The following is an 18,911-nucleotide window of genomic DNA, read 5'->3' as shown; positions in this document are numbered from 1 at the left end:
TGAATAGGAAAATAAAAAACCGCCGCATGTGGTGGCCGCATTTTGCGCGCGTTTTGCAAAAGGTGTTTGTAATTTCGTGTGCAGCACGAGGCCTTATGTCACAGTGCTAACGCAGTCTTTAATGTGACGGAGTCTTTATTGCAAAGCCTTGATGTTTTATTGAGATGCTCGAACGGCATGACAGTGTTGTTATTTATCAGAGAAGAGAAGAAGGAGGCTGTGATTATCTTGCAAATGTGGGCCGAATTGCGTGCGCCGCGCGCTGTTGCGTTTGTTGTCCAACACACTCCTCCTGCTCATTAGTACAATAACTGTTGGTCTCTCTTCTCTCGTGCAGGCGCTGCTGCTGCAGCAGCTTTCCGACCTGGGGGCGGACGAAGCTGGCGCGTGCGTATGGTTGCTCCCGCACGGAGGTACGTTCGTCGGAAATAAAAACGAAAACATGGGGGGCTGCCAAAATGTTTCTCTTATGGGTGCCTCGCGATGGTGAATTTTGACGACGCTTGCTGCTGCTGCTGCTACTACTTGTTTAAACGCGGGCTTGCGAGTGTCGCAAAGTTCATCTTCGCGGCGCACCACAGTGTAACGCAAACACGCACTATTGTTCGTTCACTTGTATCGAGCTGCTGCTTTTGCCAGCGAAGAGGATGGTGAGTGACCTGAGTGTTGTGGGTGCTGCTGCTGTTTGTGTTTCTTTCAGTGCAGTTTGAGACATGTTTGCTGCGTGTGTAGATCAGGAAAAATAGCCCGCTGTTCATTCGCTTGCACGTGGTGCTCGTGCAGTCGGCAGGGCGCGGGTGTGTGTACTGTTCCTTTAAAATGGGCTCATTTTGCATACTTGTCATGAAGATAAACAACCTGTACTGGAGCATAACGGTTCTCTGCTGTTAAATTGTTGCACTTTGAGCTCGTATCGTATTGTTACTCAAATAATCAGGCCAGGGTCGTCTTGTAGCAGCAATTAATTTTAATTGAGCACTGTGTTGCAACTGAACAGGGGCTATTGGAGGAGGCATCTGCAGCATCCGAATTTCAGCCTAATTGGGACAGGTCTGGTTAGCTTAATTTAGAAATAATAATGGGCGCTAGCTTAAATTAGGGTAGTTAAGCTCGGTGGTATAGCTGTGAGTTGCACTTGCTAAGCTGAGGGTACACTGCTAGGCGCGAAGTACATTGTGCGTGTGTGTGTGTTTGTGAGGGGGGGCCTGGCAGGAGCAGCTTGGTTAATTTGGTGTGTGTGTGTGTTGGGGGGGGGGGGGGGGGCGGGCCGGCAGGAGCGGCTTGGTCAACAAAACCCCAGCAGGGGCCGTGCAGAAATTTTTGAAACAACTATATGGGGAATACTGCCACGCAAAGCACGCGCGCAAACCTAAATAATGAAAATACAATAAAAAAAGCACAAATTCAGCACAAAAAGCAAAGGAATGAAAATACAAACAAAAAAGCACAAATTCAACATAAAAAGCAAAGGAATAAAAATACAAACAAAAAAGCACAAATTCAGCATAAAGAGCAAAAGAATGAAAATACAAAAACGAAATCAATAAATCAGAAGCAACAAAATCATCAAAACATAATAAAATGGCTGCAGTGCGCGGCGCCCTCTACTTGGCATATTCGTAATGAAATCAAACACTGCTTCACTAAACCCACGCTAGAATGCGCGAACACACCATCATCATCAGCGTGTTGGCTTTTCTTTTCTTTGTGAATTCATTATTTTGCTTTCCAGGCCACTGATCTCCACCAGAGTTGCTGGATGGCGCTTCGAGCTCTCCGGCGCACGGCCGCCGGAAGTTCGAGCGCTCGTCCCGGAAGTCGGGCCGTTCCAGCATAGCGCATGCTACGCATGGGCTGGTTTCGCACGCATTCCGCCATCGTGCTGAGTCCTCAGCGTACGAGGCTGTAGCACAGGAATTCGAGCTGCGTCTACAAGCTGCACCACCAAAGAACTACGAAGAGTACGTGGGGGAACTGCGGCGCATCATGCACGCCTATGAGATTCGCTCCAACTCGCGAGGGGGGTGCGGCGCAAAGGCTGGTGGGACGAGGAGGTGAAGACGGCACTGACCGCGCGTCGAGCGGCCAATCGCCAGCACCGGGCTGCGGTGACGGCAGCACTCCCCACGAGCCAGTGCCAGATGTTGTGGGAGCAGTACCTAGAGCGCAAGCGGACCATGCAGCAGGCTGTGCAACGGAAGATCGCGGCTCATGATCACGCCCAGCTGCGGTCCATAACTACTGCCGGGTGAAAAAAGAGTCAAAAGTTTTGGGCGTACGTGTCAACACTTGACCGGAAACCCACGCCACCAGAGCTCCGGGATGAAACCGGCGAGCCCGTCAGGGACATTGTGGAACACCTCACCCGACACATGGCACAGCTGTACGACCCCTTGCCGCCTAGTGCAACAGAAGAGCGAAGTGAAGAGTCCGCTCCACACTGCAATATCGCGGACACTTACGAGTGCGACTGGCAGGTGTCTCGGTGCGCGCTGGACCGCGCACTTGCCGGAATGAGCTCGAGCACGGCACAGGGTCTGGATGCAATACCGGCGGGCTTGGTTAAAGCCTCGGGAATGTGGCCCGCGACACACTGGTCCTTATTTTCACCGCAATCATCGCCGGGGAGCCGGTTCCAGCCGACTGGCAGTGCGGCCGCGTGCGCCTCGTCCGCAAGAAAGGTGGGGATGCTGGCAACATACGGGACTACCGACCCATCACGGTGACTAGCGTAATGTACCGCCTCTTTACCCTTGTGGTGAAAAGCTGGATGAGTGCCTGGGCAGAGGGCTCCGGGGTCCTGACGGAGCTACAGAATGGCTTCCGATCCAATCGCCGCCTGGAAGACAATCTGTTCACCCTGAGCCAGACAATTGAAAAGGCACGGAAGGAGTCACGTAGTCTCTTCGCGTGCTTCCTCGACGTCGCGAAGGCGTACGACAGCGTCCCCCACGAGCCGATGCTCAACCGAATGTCGGCCCTGAGTATGCCACAAACACTGGTGGACATCCCGCGCCGGCTGTACGAGAACAACACCGTTGTGGCCTGCCTAGGCGACTCCCAATCGCAGTCGGTACCGGTACGTCGGGGTATGAAACAGGGCTGTCCGCTCTCCCCCCTGCTCTACATGTTGTATGTATCGGGGCTGGAGCAAAGTCTGATCGACTCAGGACTAGGTTTCCCGTTCCAGTTCCTGTACGAGGGATTACAACATACTTGGGTGCTGCCTGGACTGGCCTTCGCGGATGATCTGGTGCTCCTGGCAGAAACCATCCCTGACATCCAGCGGCTCATCACCCTGAGTGCCACACATCTCTCCCTGCTTGGCCTCTCCTTCAACCCCAAGAAATCCGCGGTGCTCCAGTTCTCCGGAAGTCCAGGAATGAACACCGTGCTCCTGCCAAACGACGACACCATCCCTTGGGCGACCGAGTACCGTTACCTTGGGGTGATACTCTCCTCTTCGTCGGATCTCCTGGGGGCTCACGAAGAACACCTCAGGCAGGCCTGCCGAAGAGCCAGTGCTGTGCTCCGCCGGAGGTCATTGTGGGGGTGCAATAGATACATCCTCGTTCGTGAGCTGTGGAAAGCGGTCCATGTCCCAGCACTGACCTTTGCCAACGCAGTGGTGTGCGTCTCATCCAGCACCCGAGCGTGGCTGGAGCGTGGCCAGCGCGAGGTGGGACGCGTGGCGCTCGGTTGCCATGGTCGCGTGGCCGTTGAGGCCATCCAGGGTGACCTGGGATGGTCATCTTTCGAGGCCCGAGAAGCAAGCAGCAAGCTGGCCTTCGAAGCTCGACTTCGGCGCATGGACGATCAGCGATGGGCGCGACGCATCTTCCGCTAAATGGGCTTCAAGGGCACCCAGACTGTGTGGACCTCCCGAGTGCACACGCTCAGTCGCAAGTTCGGCTTTCTTGCAGAGCCGCTACAGGCAGGTGCCCAGAAGCTGAGCCACGTGGCGCGGAAGCGTGTACGCGAGGCAGAAACAGGCCAGTGGCGCTCGGCCATGCTATCCAAGTCCACCCTTGAGCTGTATCGCTCCTACAAGTCCACCCCAGCAGCGGAGCTGTTTTACGACAATGGCACTGGGAGTGCACTGCTCTTCGAGGCCCGCGCGGGAGCACTCCGCACCCTCCTCTACCGTCAGCGCTTCGACCCATCGACAGCAGTGCAAAGTGCCACATGTGATCACCCATTGTGCTGTGTTGTCGCCAACCCACCCAGAGGGCACCACTCTACCACAAGCGTTGGGACTCGGGACCTGCGACAGGGACACCAGATCTACGTTGGTGACGACGTCGAAGGAAAGACTGCACCAGTGGTGGTGGCGGACCCGGCAACTAGGGCCCAGAGACAAAGGTGCTGCATGCGGTGTCACTGACTCATAGGGACCCCGTGATTCGTGCAGGCAGTACCTGCCCTAGGCCATGCCTATCCTCCCCTCTGAAAATCTCCTTTTTGTAGATATAGTTTATAGTCCTGTAGATAAGTGACGGCTAGGGTGCCAAAGGTGTGCCCACCCGATACAAAGGGGATAGCCACATCATCATCATCATCATCACCGCGTCAGCGGCCTCCCCGGGCACCGGCGCTGGTGCGGGATCATCGCCCTTCGGCGCGGCATGTTCGTTACCCTCAGGCGCCACGTGGTTTCCCGCTTCCGCGCTGTCGTTGCGCGCGGCGTCTGCGCTCGCGATTTCTTTGTCAGCGCGCTTGTCCTCGACCTCCACCGCGTTTTCGGACGTAGTTGCGGCTGCCCGCCCTGCGACCGCGGCCGCGAACGAGCGGACGCGGCACTGATACCGCGCGTGGTCGCCCTGGCACTGCGGGCATGGTGCCTCGCACGATTCGTGCCCAAACTGCTCGCAGCGCGAGCACTTGGGCGTAGTGCATGCGGCCGCGTAGTGGCCTGTGCCACCACAGCGGACGCACTGATGCACCACGCCTTCGTACTCGAAACGCGCGACGTAGCGATCAAGGATCTTCACCAGGTTTGGGACAGGGCGAACCATGTCCATGCGCACGCGCCTCGTCCCTGACAGGAAATCCGCGAAGCCTGTGATCGTCTCGCGCTGCATGGCGTGCACGGTTCCGTATCCGCCTAACACGCGCCTCAGTTCTTCGTCCTGCTCTTCGAGAGGGTAGTTGTATACCCCCACAATCTTCACTCGCGACCCTCGATACTCAAACCGAACGTGGTCACCTCGCACCTCAACGACGGGATCGGCAAGAAAGCGATCAACCGCGTCCTTTGTCTTAAAGACAACCTCGAACCTGCCTGCCGAAAAATCCTGCACGCCGGTCAGCTCATTCTTTGTGAAGCGCTCCACGAGCAGCTCCACCAGCTCAACATTCGTCACTCCACGTGGGAGTCGCGCAAAAAACGTGTACGGCCGCAGCCGCACACCTTGGCTCGCCATCGCGGCCCGCGAACAGATAAGAAAACACTCCTATCTACGCTAGCCTGACAGGGAACCACACAAAACAACAACAGACCCCCAAGACTCAACGAGTCGACTTCAAACTTGCTGTATCCTATCCAAGACTGGAGGCTGAAAAGCAAGCTCAAAGCACAAGCATGGATTAGTTCACAACTCCGAACATCTCACGCTCACACGCGCCCGCATGCCTTGCCGCGACCAGACATGACGAGTGCGGTAGTAGCGAGCGCGCGACGATGAAAGAAAACAACCGACCGTGCGCACGATAGACGAGCGGAGCCGCCTTGCCCGCCTTCTTCACGGCTTTACCACTCGGTTGGGGAGGCATGACTACTGCGATGCGAACACGACGGAGTCGACGCGAGCAGAAACGCGGCTCGTCGGGCGCGCGGCGCTTTTATTCGAGCGCGCCGCATCCTGTCGCCTCCCGCTGGATGCGGTTTGGGCGGGGCTTATTTGAGTACCTCCGCCTCTCCGCGGCCGCGCCGGACACACACCGAACGTTCGCTCGCGCGTGCACATCTCGTACTGCGCAGTCGTCTTGTTTCTCTTCGTGCAGTAGCAGCAGTAGCAGCATCATCATGTCCGGACGTGGCAAGGGTGGAAAGGCGAAGGGCAAGAGCAAGACCCGCTCCAGCCGTGCTGGGCTCCAGTTCCCCGTGGGCCGAATCCACCGTCTGTTGCGCAAGGGTAACAATGCCGAGCGCGTGGGCGCCGGTGCCCCAGTCTACCTGGCTGCAGTGCTCGAGTACCTGGCCGCCGAAGTTCTCGAGTTGGCCGGCAACGCCGCTCGCGACAACAAGAAGACCAGGATCATTCCCCGCCACCTCCAGCTGGCCATCCGCAACGACGAGGAGTTGAACAAGCTGCTCTCGGGCGTCACCATCGCCCAGGGAGGCGTCCTGCCCAACATCCAGGCCGTCCTGTTGCCCAAGAAGACCGAGAAGAAGGCCTGAGCTGCTTCTGTTTCCCAGCGCCACGAGCACCTACAAAACGGGTCTTGTAAGAGCCAACCTAAGTGCGTGTCACAGCAGAAACGATGCTGCCTTTGCTGCTGCTGCCTCCTCCTTATCTCGTAGTACTTTTTGCTCGTTATTCCTTGTCCATGCACGCCTAACTTGAGCGTTTTCTAGCGCGTTATTTAGGCACACGATCGACCCCTTATTGACTTTCTCTGCTGCAAAACTTGCACAGGATTTCGTAACGTGAATGGGAATCTTTCTGCAAAGCGCCAGGCAGTGCTGCAACTGAATAAAAGCTTTCGCTGTGCAGTCAGTGTGTTTTTGCAGTTAGGCAGCTTTTTTTTTCTTAAAGACCCCCAGTGTAGAAGAACATCTTGCCAGCAAGAGTTTTTCCCAAGAAAGTTCGTAGCGTGCTGCTCTTGTTTTTTTTTTCTTTCTAGCATGCATTTGCGTATTCTATACCAATCACTGCAAACACATGTCATTTAGCTAAGCTTCTGGAATCGTTTGCTCACGTATCATTCCATTCTGATTTGGCTGATTCCAACCGTGTTACTTGAGCTGTTTTTTAAATCAAAACTGGCCTACAGAACCCCCCCCATCACTGCTGTGCTAGGTAAAGAAAACAACAAACCCACGAGGAGAAAGTGAGAACACCAACAGAAGCAGCAATTTGGTTTATTCATTTTCACGCACGATAAGAGTGGCAATAAAGCATAAACACACTTGTTGCACACACGCAAACTAAAACAACCCACAACACTCACCTTTTTTCGTTGTGCGAACACGCAGTGCAAAATACAGCAGCAGAGAGAGGCAGAAATGGGGTGACGAGCTTGGCGTGCTTCGCGCAAACGCTCGCCACGAAACAAGGTGGATTTGGTTCTTAAAAGAACCGTTTGTGGTCTTCTTTTCCTGGCGGCGGTAAGAAGGAGGCAAGGTCTTAGGCCCGCTCGCCGCGGATACGCCTGGCAAGCTGGATGTCCTCGGGAATGATGGTGACACGCTTGGCGTGGATGGCACACAGGTTTGTGTCCTCGAAGAGACCCACCAGGTATGCCTCGCTGGCCTCTTGGAGCGCCATGACGGCCGAGCTCTGGAAGCGCAGGTCGGTTTTGAAGTCCTGAGCGATCTCACGCACGAGCCGCTGGAAGGGCAGCTTGCGGATCAGCAGCTCGGTGGACTTCTGGTAGCGGCAGATCTCACGCAGGGCCACGGTCCCGGGCCTGTAGCGGTGGGGCTTCTTGACGCCGCCCGTGGCCGGGGCGCTCTTGCGAGCTGCCTTGGTAGCCAGCTGCTTGCGCGGCGCCTTGCCGCCAGTACTCTTGCGGGCCGTCTGCTTGGTACGCGCCATTGCGGCTACAGGTGCTGCAAAAGCTGCGAGGCAAGATACAACAACTCGGAGGTGAAAGGAATCACGTCTACACGCTTCGGCGTCAGGAGCGAGACTGCTCGCCTACGCTCGGCGAGTCGCCTTCCCTACTACTACTACTAAGTGGTTCGAGTGAAAAGGAAAAGGAGATGCACTGGGGATATTATTGAGCCCAGCTGGGGGCTCACCTGCATACAACCCAGTGCGGGCGGGACGGGGAGGAGGGGTATGTAAAGATTAGCGGAGAAAGGGAGTGATAGAAGGATAGGTAGGAGAAAGGGAGAGATAAAAGTATAGGTAGGCGAGCAACAAGAGCGAGGAGCCTCGACGTGAATATCCGTGAAGCAGCAGCAATGGCGCGTCCAGCAGACTACTGTCTATAGGCGCTGAGCAAGTCCTGTAGCCTCCAAGTAGGCCAGCAGGAGGCGGAAGACGTCACGGCGGGTGGAGTCGGGGCCTGCTGGGTGTAGCAGGTCCTCCAGGCGCTGGTGGGGCAGCCCAAGACGTTGGAGCGAAGTCTGCAGCACTCCCCGGTGTGCCGCAAACTCCGGGCAGGAGCAAAGCAGGTGCTCCAGCGTCTCAGGCTCGGGACAGTGGGCACAGGTGGTGGAGGAGCGGCGGCCTTGGCGGTGCAGTCGGGCTGCCACATCGACACAATTCAGCCGCAGCAGGCTGCAGACGTCCCTGCTCAGGCGCCCCGGGAGGACCCGAGGGGTCTGGCCACTCACCACACGTCGGTCTGGGTGCATGGCGAGGGCCACTTTGGCGAGCTGCTGACGTGCAGCGTCGAATGGTGTGACGTCCCGGGAGACAGAGGTGACTGGCTGGTGGGCACCCTTGGCCACGGCGTCGGCGGCATCGTTTCCCGGGATCCCCATGTGGGACGGCAGCCACTGCAGGCGGACGTTGCAGCCGCCAGAGGCAACCGCATGGAGCTTGGCAGCCAACGATGTTTCCACATGCCCACAGGAACTGGACGGCTGGTCTGCCTCCCGTAGTCGTAGCAGAGCTGGCCGAGAGTCCGTCAGGACCAAAGCCTGGCTGTCCTGGCCTGCCCGTTCCAGCAGCATATCCGCAGCCAGGTGCAGGCCAGCCAGTTCCGCAGTGGTTGACGACGCAGGGAAGGGCAGGCGGCACGTTCGGCTGGCGCCCAGCGCAGGAGCCGTGCAGGCAGCTGCCGCAGTGCCCGTGTGGGGCAGTACCGAGCCGTCCGTGTTGACATGTAGGCGTCCGCTGGCGCCCTCGTGCAGCAGGGCGGCCACCTCCTGGTAGATGGCCGCGTGTGGGGTGGTGCGCTTGCTGCGTACTCCGGGGAGCTTGGTGGCGATCTGCAGGGCCTCCCCCGTGCCAGGCGGAGGAGGATCCAGACGGGGCCGCTGCGGCACTACGATATTCTCCTCGTAGAGCTTCAGCAGCGTGCCCATTTGCGAGTTGGGCCTGCCACGGAACCGCTGCAGCAGGGCGGCTCCATCTAGGGACTTCTGCAGCCGATCGATGTGGCGCAGACCCGTCTGGAGGGCCCGCATCTCAATGGTCCAGGTGGCCGCCTCGGTGTAGGTGCCCCCAATGGGAGAGTACCTGGGGAGGCCCAGGCAGAGCCGGATGGCCCGGTGCTGGTCCAGCTCGAGCTCCCCCCACCGGCGGCGCTTTAGCGTGACCAGCGGCAGCGCGTACAGCACGGCTGACGTCGCCATGCTGTTGTAGATGCGCAATTCCACACTGTGGGAGCACCCGTTGCCACGGGCCAGCAGCTGTCGTATTCCATGCAGTACCCCGGCAGCACGTCGCTGTTGGGCCGGTGTCCAGGTGAGCCGGCAGTCCACCTGGAACCCCAGGTATGTGACTTGGAGGAGCCATGGAAGGGGCTTGCCATTCAGGACAAACTCCGGCATTTGGCGGCGGGCGGTCTTCCCGGAGGGGTGCCGCATGAAGGCTTGTGTCTTGGCCTCAGACATCACCAGGCCACGGCTTGCCAGGAAAGCCGCGACCGAGTCCAGTGCCGTCTGCAGGCACGCCCTCACGCGCCTGCTCTCCCCGGTGGGCCCGTGCGTCCAGATGGCGATGTCGTCAGCATAGACCGCCATCCCCACTGGGTACTGGAGGCCAGCGGGGATGCAGTCTGGAAGCGGGGCCAGCACCAGGTTGAACAGGAAGGGGCTTAGCACGCCCCCCTGGGGCACCCCAGAGCAGACGTCCCGCGGGCTGCTGGTGGCCCGGCCGACCTTGACCCGGAAGGTTCGGCCAGCGAGGAACGCCTGCACGTAGGCCCGGAGGTGCCCCACGACGCCCAAGCCGTCCAGCGCCTCCAGGATGGCGCCGTGTGGGACAGTGTCAAACGCCGCCTTCATGTCGAGCAGCAGGAGGTAGGCCACCTCCTTGTCGTGGCGGACCTGCTCGAGCATGGAGACGACGTCGCCCAGGGAGTCAGCAGTGCAGCGGTGCCGCCTGAAGCCGCTCTGCTGCTCCCGGAACACTGCCCGCTGGTCGGCGATCCACTGCAGGCGCGCCAAGGCCACGTGCTCCAGGACCTTGCCCGCCGTGGACGTGAGCGACACCGGCCGGTATGACTCTGGCTCCGACGGCGGCTTGCCCACCTTGAGGATCGGAGACACCAGGCCCACCAGCCAGTCTGCCAGGAGGATGCCCGTTGTCCAAGCGTGGTTGAAGAGCCGCAGGAGTGGCTCCAGGTGGGTGACGTCCAGGTTTCGCAGCATCTGGTACGTCACCCCATCGATTCCCGGGGCGCTTCGGCGTTTGGGGCAGCGGTCCAGGGCGGCCTGCAGCTCCCGCAAGGTCAGCTCCGTGATGCACAGGGCCACGACCCGGGACTCCGGCAGGACGGCCACAGTGACGTTCCGCCAGACAGGGGGAGGAGGAGGGCGGGCTTGGACAGACTGGGCGAACTGGTCCGCAAGGATCTCTGCCAGGCCTGCCTCGGTGATGCCCCGGGCGATGGCAGCAGTTTGCAGCGGGCGCCGGCTGGTTGTGGCAGGTCGCAGCAAGGCTTTGAAGACACGCCAGGCCCTGCCTGGGTTTCTGCCCGAGTCCAGGGAGGAGCAGAGAGACTGCCAACCCTGTGTGCGTCGCTGCCGAGCCCGTCGTCTGCACTGTGCGTCTGCCCGCCGATGCTCAGTCCAGTCACCTGGCCGTCCGCTCCTGATGGCACGTCGCTGCAGCTGATTACGGCGCGCCCGCAGCCGAAGAAGCTCCAGGTCTGGTAGTGCCGTGGATAGGGGTACCTCCCCCCGTACCGTTGCCTTGTCGGCACTCCTCACGACAGCTGACAGGAAGTCGGGCTCCGGGTCCTCCAGGCACTTGGCCACCTCCTTGCGGAAGTTGCCCCAACTGATGACGGCATAGACCCTGGTGTCAGCACGCCTGCGGCCATCCCTGGGGGTGACCAGTATGGGGTAGTGGTCTGACCCTCAGGTGCTGCTGGCAGTCTCCCAGCAGTAAGGTAACCGCTGCGACACCAGGGTCAGATCGATGTGCGTCTGCACGGTGGTTCCTCGTGGGCCAGGGCGCACGAAGGTGGGGCTGTTAGTGTTGATGACCAGCAACCCGCAGGAGGTGGCGGCATCCAAGAGGTCTCGGCCGCGGCGCGTGGAGCGGGGGCCACCCCACGCCTGGTGGTGGGCGTTGAAGTCCCCACATATCACAGCATCAGGGCACAGAAGTGTTCGCAGTCGACGCAGTGCCGTGGCGTCCCAGGGGCATGCTGGCCGCACGTACACACTGGCCACGGTGGTGTCCGTAGGGCCCATGCGCACTGTGACAGCGGCGCACTGCATGGGGCCCTCAGTTACCGAGGCCAGGTTGACTGGGGCGTGGCTCAGTGCGGCCCGCACGTAGACGGCTGCGTGCGACTTCCCTGGTGCGTGGGTGACGTCGAGGCAGGGGTGATCGGGGCAGGAGCGTCGGGAGCAGCCGGTGGGACTGGGGTAGCACACGTATCCTGGCAGGCGCGGGGAGTCGCCTCGGACGTATGCCTCCTGAAGCGCCACCACGTCGAACTGCTCCCGCAGCAGATGATCCACCAGCTCTGCATGGCGTGGCCCCAGATGGTTGCAGTTCCACTGCAGAATGCGTGGCCTCTGGCCTGTCCTGCAGGGTCTGCTAGCCATGCTGGGGGGCTGGAGTGGGGTCAGGGATGCCAGGGCAGCAGTGGCCGCCAGGCGGTCGGGGTCGTCAGCAGGCAGGCGGCCCACCAGGCTGTGAACCAGGGCCAGGAGGAGTGGCACCAGCTGGTCCTCGCTGGGGGCGGCGGGGCCTGCTGGCTGCTGCTGGTCCACGGGCTGCGGGGCAGGGGGGCGGCGGACTGACTTCTGCTGCCGCTGCGGCAGTCCGTGGTTGGTGGTGGGTTGCTGCTGCGGGCTGCTGTGGTGCTGTTGCTGCTGGCTGCTGCGGCGCTGCTGCTGCTGAGTGCATGCTGCTGCGGGCTGGAGCTGCGCCTGGCCATGTCGGCGTAGCTCGGGAGCTGCTGGCCAGCACGTACTGATGCAACAGCCACAGCACGAGGCACAGGCTGGGGCGCCCGTGCCATAGCTGTGGCCACCTGACGTTCCTGCTGCCAGCGGGGGCAACGAGGGTTGTCGACGGCGTGTGCACCACCACAGTTGGAGCAGCGGGGGGCCGAAGCGGTACACTGATCAGAAGCGTGGCCCCCACCGCAGCGCGCACACCTCTCCTTGCCCCTGCAGCAGGCCGTTACATGGTCAAGGCGGCCACAGCGAGCACACTGTGCGGGCCGCGGCCTGCAGCCCCGCACAGGCAGCAGCAGCTTGAAGATGGCCACGAAATGGGGCGGGGAGGAGGAGGGGAACTCCATCAGCAGCGCACCATCCGTCTTCCGCACCACACTGCTCACCGCCACCTCACAGTCATAATGGGCGAGGATCTCATCCGTTCCCAGGCGAGGGTCAACACCAAAAACGAGGCCGCGACTCGTGCCACGTTTCGCGGGGCGGCCGGCGCGGACAGCAATGCCAGCTATGGACTGTGTGCCCAATAGCGCAGCAAGGCACTCGTCCGTTTCGGCGTCGGCCGCCACAACGTTCAAACGGGTGTTTACCCTCACCTGGGAAACTCCGGAGGTGGCGGCGAGCTCCCGAGCGACGACCTCCCTCGATGTGGCCAACAACGAGGTAGCCCGGTCGGCAGGACGGAAGAGGCAGGTGCCGGCGGGCGGCAGCGTGATGGGGCGCCGCGCAGCCAGTTTCCTCGCCTTCCGCTTGGCTGCTTTGCTCCTCTGGGTGACCCACTGCCCCTCCTGAACCTGTCCAGGAAGTTCGGGAGGTGTGGGGCCACCCGAAAGGTCGCCGCGAGCCGCCGCGTGCGCGAGCGCCGACCCAGGAGGCGGTTTGTTAACCTCCTGGGCGCCGCCATCTTGCGCGGCGGCCTGGGCGGCAGAGAAGGCAGCGGCGGCGAAGCTGGGAGCGAGCGGCCGCAGGGGAGAGCTCGCCGAGGCAGCCGCGCTGCCAGGAGGGGGGGCGGCCGGCAGGGTACACTCGCCCAGGCGAGGGGGAGGAGGAGGAGCGCCGGTGGCCGGCGCAGCCGCGAGGAGGAGTGGGTCCGGCGCGGGCAAGGCAGCGCGCCCTCGTGACGTCACGGCAGCCTCCCTGCCGCGGGCGCGTCGCTTCGAGGGGAGCAGGGTTGCCAGATGTGGCTACTTTACGCCAAACTGGCTACTTATAGCAGGCCGCAGCGACAAAAAAAAAGCGCTGGCTACTTGGCTAGTTTTTGGCTATTGTTCTGGCGCTAGTGTCAACAGCTACCGTATACGCTAAAATACGTGAAAACATTCACAAAACAAGTGGCATCTATTTATTCTGCAAGCAACGGCTTCATCGGAGTACTGATGACTGTGCTCTCTTTATTCCTAAAGCATTTGGCGGCATGACAGGAAGGTTCGGCAACATTGTAACACAGTTTGTGCAGTTTCTTTGTGTTTCTTTCTGGCCTCGTTTTGTTTTGCCGGACCAATGCCGGTTGCGGCGTGCACGTGCAGCTGGAAGTTATACGCTGGCATACACCATACACTGGTGACGGCTTCTCCATGGGCAAGAATGCCACTGCACGGAGGATGTTTCGGCAGCAGTGGCTGCAGGACCCCAACCTAAAAGGTAAGAATGTTTTGGAAAGATTAATGTCGCTTTTCAGTTGTGCAACAGGTCGGTATTTTATCGCGAAGCGTTTTCTCCTGCTCCTTATGCTGTTCCTGTCGGGCTTCTCTCTGAGGAGGCTCTGTGGAAATTTCCGTACGTCTATACTCGAAAATCACTTGGGTGCCAATGTTTAAAACGTTTTATGGTGCACAGAAAGGCTGGCGGCAGCAGCTTTGTGGGGCGCTGGCGGTTAGTTGGAGGTGGGTGATTAAAAATTAACGAGAACTTTTCGTCGTGATGGCTTCTGTGGTTCCGAATATATATTGCGATAGCAACGAGCATTGCAATGTTTGGCACTTCGTTTTATGAGCTGCATGGGTACACCAAGTTTATTTACCTGTAAATTCAGGCATACAAGAGAGACCAGACACACGTAAACATACTCCTAACGCTTATTTTTATTCAAACATAGCTTGAATTGACGTGACTTTCCCGCAAGGTTCTTGTATAGAAAAGGAAAATAAACTGATTGAGTGATATACTGAAACGCTAGCATTATGCTGAAAGTGCGTACTTTACCTTTTGTGCAGACTGGGTTGCCCCTTCAGAAAAGGGTGAAGCATTCGTGCGGTGCAAGATTTGTTCCTGCGACATACGGGCACACTGCGCCGACCTGACTAAGCATGCTGAAACAAGGAAGCACCGCACAAGAGTTGCACCTAAGGACCAGCACCGGTTGCGAGATGTCGTCGCGCCTGTTCTCGCGGTTGAGGAAGAGCAAAAAAGATGCGCTCTGAAAATTGCCCTTTTCACCGCTTGCCATATGTCAATAAGATGTGTGGATGAGCTTTCGGATTTACTGAAAGGAGAGCTCAAGTACAACCTCGTGATGCACCGAACCAAGTGTACAGCACTTATTACAGGAGTCCTAGGACCATGTTTTGCCGAATATTTGCGCAAAGACATTTCGACGAAGCCATATTCGCTACTGGTCGATGAGTCGACAGATATTTCAGTCAGAAAGCTTGTGTGTGTGTCAGTACGCTACTACAGCCCAACTGCAAAGAAAATAACCACTACTTTTCTGCACTTGGTGGAGACGGAAGATGGAAGAGCTGATACCATTTACAATGCTGTGCATCTGGCACTGCGGGAGGGCGGGCTAAGCCCCAAAGACTGCGTTGGACTTGCAACGGATGGCGCAAACGCCATGTGTGGCCGCAATAATTCTCTCTGGAAGAAAATGAAGGATGAGAATCCTTCGATAACGCTTGTGAAGTGTGCATGCCACTCATTGGACCTTGTTGCTTCAAAAGCAATGGAGGCAATGCCAGGGTGCCCGCAGTTTATGGTGCAAGAAACGCATAATTACTTCGCCCACAGCAGCTCACGGCAGGCCGCGTACAGAAACCTGTACAGCAACGCAGCTCAGGAACAAACTGAACCTTTGAAGATTCTTTCACCTTCTGCCACACGGTGGCTAGCAATTGCTGACTGCATAGAGCGGATAGTAAGCCAGTATGATGTTCTAAAGATGCATTTCACGAATGTGCCCGACAAGGCCTACAGCGTGCGGCTGCTAAAAGAGATGTACAATGACGAGAAGAACCGCGCGTATCTTCTGTTTCTGGAGCCGCTTCTCACTGACCTCAAAAGAGTGAACAAAATGTTCCAAGGTGAGGACGTGGACCCACTTGGAATTTTCGAAGAGCTGCAGAAGCTGTACAACCGCCTTCTCGCAAGAATCTTGAAGCCATCCGTGCTTCGACAGCATGACGAAGCGAGCCTGTGCGACCTGGACCTGGTGAACCTCGAGTCAATATATTTAAGCGTTGATGATGCAGATTTCGGTACCAGCTTCAATGACCATATCAATGAACTGCATCTCGCCAGTGAAGAGCGAATGTTGTTGAAACAGCGTTGTTTTGCCTTCCTCAAGGCTTGTGCCTCTGATCTTCAGAAACGTCTTCTGAACACTACATCATTGGTCAGGAAGCTTAGAGCCATTAGCCCATCATCTGTTTTAGGACCAAATGCGATGAAGGCTTTGAAAACCTTGCCAAAAGACGTGTTTAGTTGTCCTGAGCACCGCATGAGGAACAAGTACGGCACCTTCGACAAGTTGACGATGTGAATGCAGACATGCCAGCTATTGAATTCTGGACCAAAATATACGCCTACCGGGATGTGTCAGGTGCTAATCCAATGCAAGACATTGCAGACAGCGCAATGAAGCTCCTTGTTCTACCTATATCGAACGCCGAAGCAGAAAGGGTGTTTTCAGCCGTCGCTCTCACAAAAAGTGACTTGCGGAATAGAATGTCCCACGACCTACTCCTCGCAATCCTCAGAATCAAGTTTGGACTGCGGCTGAAAGGAGTCACAAGCTCCACATTTTCGGTGCCGCGGGAAATGCTGGAGAAAGTCAACTCGAGTATGTACACCTGATTTTTCTGGTCTAGTCAACTCTCTAGTCAGCCGTCGCTCTCACAAAAAGTGACTTGCGGAATAGAATGTCCCACGACCTACTCCTCGCGATCCTCAGAATCAAGTTTGGACTGCGGCTGAAAGAAGTCACAAGCTCCACATTTTCGGTACCGCGGGAAATGCTGGAGAAAGTCAACTCGAGTATGTACACCTGAGTTTTCTGGTTTAGTCGACTCTCTAGTCTAATGTGATGTGAGAAAAGTGGAGATTATGTTTTTTATGGTTTTTTTTATGCGACAAAGGTCAAGCTGATGTGTTTGATTGTTTTTTTTTCTGTGGCGATGCGCAAACAAGCTTAAATTACACTTGGCTACTTTTCTGGCTCCGAAATAAATCGACCTCGGCCAGTTGGCTCCTTTTCTGGCTACTTTGGTCAATTTTCTGGCTCCTTTTTTCTTCGAGGATGTGGCAACCCTGGAGGGGAGCAATGGCCGCCGCTCGGCGCGGCGCTGCCTCCATGGCGTCGCGATCCTCGTCGCTGGCTGCCGGGTCAGTATCCAAACAATCCGTGGGTTCCCGGGCTCGCTTGGCGGTCGAAAACTCGTCCATGGGCTCGGACAGGGATGCAGCAAGGTCGCCCTGGCTGTAGTTCTCGGCGCCCGCACTCCTGAGCAGTGCTGGGGCGACATGCGCGAGGGTCAAGTCGTGGGCTGGCTCGGCGTGCTGCTGGCAGGTCGCGGGCATCGGCGGTGGTGCAGGCGGGTCACCCAGGCACGCAACGAGTTGCTGGGCACGTAGCTGCTGCTGCAGGATGCTCCCGCACGAAGTCATCAGCCTCTCAAGGCTGCGAGAGAACCCCACGCTGTTGGTACGGCGATGCATAGCAAAAGCGCGTGCAGCAGCAGCACTTGTTGACGGTGGCGGCAGGCTGCCGCGCGTCGCCGGCATGGTCCGGCCGCTTGGCTAACAGGAAGCCAGCGGCGCACGCACGTACACAATAACACAGTTGACGGCGCGGTTCGGGGCACGGGCGAAGCGAGCACACAAACTGCGTAGTCAGCGCGACGCGCGACGCATCGGCATATCCACGGTAGCCGGCGGCGCGCGCACGTACACGTAGATCGCGGCACCGAACGAGGCAGGAGCGAGCGAAAACACAACCTCACTCCTCGGCGGTTCGAGGCGAACCTCGCCTTCCCGACGGAGCGCGCCTCTGATTGGTTGCGCCGCGAGCCCCTCTTCCCCTCTTTTCGATGCTTGAATGCTGGAAAGTGCACTTTTTTTCCGTGCCCCAAATTTGCGCCCCTGCGGTTACCGAACGAAAAGAGCTATCGATTTCATTCAAACGCTGTGTTGTTGCGCGCAACGTTTTCTCTTATCTGTCCAAAAATGGTAAACCTGGCCCAAACTGCCATCCGGCTATGACGCGAAATGTCCGACTGACCATAAACGAGAGTGCTGGCGGCCGCCGCCGCCGCCGCGGCGGCGAAGCTCTTCCCACCCTCCGCGGTCGCTAGGATGCTGAAAATGGACAATTTTGGTCGCCACGTAAATTCGCATCGCCACAGTTTCCGAACAAAAAGAGCTATCAATTCCATTCAAATTTTGCCTTGTTGCGCTTTGTGTTTTCTCTTAGGTGAGCAAAAATGGTGAACGTGGTGCAAATTGCGGCCTGGCTACGACGCAAAATATTTGGCTTACCATGCAGATTTTGCCAACGAAATAAGCTATCGATTTCATTTAAAGCGTGCCCTCTTGCGCAAGACGTTTATTCTTACCTGCGAAAAATTCACACACCTGGTGCGACCCACAGTCGCGCTGCAGAAGGAAACGTGGGGCACACCATAATCTATCTTGGGGGCCCACAACTGCGCGCCTTGCAAGGTGCTAGTTTGAAAAACAAAACTGTATGATAACTTTGCATTTATCGACCTTCGATTGGCCCTGTGAAGGTTACGCGGGCTCTCTGTTCGTATATATTTTGCTACTACCAGGGCTGCTGTTTTCAAAGCGGTTGTGTCATCTCGCAGGAGGGCTCCAAACAGGCTTGTTACATCTTGTACACAATGTACACAAAGGTAACGAGAACAATGAAATGGCCATTTAAATGGAATGACTAATGAAATTAGTCACCGTGGCGTCTTGCACGCGAGTGTTTAATGAATTTTCGCGCGAGGCAAGCGTTCGTGTGGTGCGAGCGCAAGTGTGCTTCTTTGGTCCACTTCAGCCACGAATTTCAACGCCATGCGCCACTCGATCTTGTTCACTTGCAAATGCCAAGTGAAATCCCTCAGTATGCTCAACTTGCAACCCTTGGACCAGGGCTAGAGCGGTGTTCAAGCCCGGAGGAGGCCGAAAACATGTGCTGGCGGTGCCCGTCCGTTCGCTCGGGGCAGCTCTTGGAGGCCTCTGCTAGTGAATGGAGAGTCGTAGAGACTTGGTTCGGGCACCGAAATGTTCGCGGGAACGTGTTTGTTCGAAGCCCGCCTGTTATTTGGCGTTTGCGCCACGCGCAGCCGTTAGCGCAGCGAAAAAATAGCGCGCGAAAAGCACAAACAAGCCGTGCGGAGTGGAGCGAGGCAGGCGGGAAGGGGGGGAAGGC

At 57.8% G+C, this 18,911-nt stretch overlaps 2 protein-coding genes across 2 annotated transcripts; one reads left to right on the top strand and one right to left on the bottom strand.

The window, feature by feature from the left end:
• The first annotated feature begins 5,917 nt into the window (after positions 1-5,917).
• On the top strand, positions 5,918-6,622 carry LOC144166471 (histone H2A-like). The gene has a single exon (XM_077695982.1). The coding sequence runs from the start codon at positions 6,026-6,028 to the stop codon at positions 6,398-6,400; it is 375 nt and encodes a 124-aa protein (XP_077552108.1). The 5' UTR covers positions 5,918-6,025; the 3' UTR covers positions 6,401-6,622.
• Positions 6,623-7,334: 712 nt separating this feature from the next.
• On the bottom strand, positions 7,335-17,914 carry LOC144166497 (histone H3-like). The gene is made up of 2 exons (XM_077696008.1): positions 17,503-17,914; positions 7,335-7,880 (listed from the first exon to the last, which is right to left on the bottom strand). The coding sequence occupies exon 2, from the start codon at positions 7,758-7,760 to the stop codon at positions 7,350-7,352; it is 411 nt and encodes a 136-aa protein (XP_077552134.1). The 5' UTR covers positions 7,761-7,880; positions 17,503-17,914; the 3' UTR covers positions 7,335-7,349.
• Between the last annotated feature and the right edge of the window lie 997 nt (positions 17,915-18,911).

Source organism: Haemaphysalis longicornis, unplaced genomic scaffold (assembly GCF_048455015.1).
Source record: "Haemaphysalis longicornis isolate Haplotype H1 unplaced genomic scaffold, Haemaphysalis longicornis Haplotype H1 scaffold_173, whole genome shotgun sequence".
Classification (NCBI taxonomy): domain Eukaryota; kingdom Metazoa; phylum Arthropoda; class Arachnida; order Ixodida; family Ixodidae; genus Haemaphysalis; species Haemaphysalis longicornis.
The sequence above is the reverse complement of the archived record's forward strand: the minus strand, read 5'-3'. Positions and strand labels throughout refer to the sequence as shown.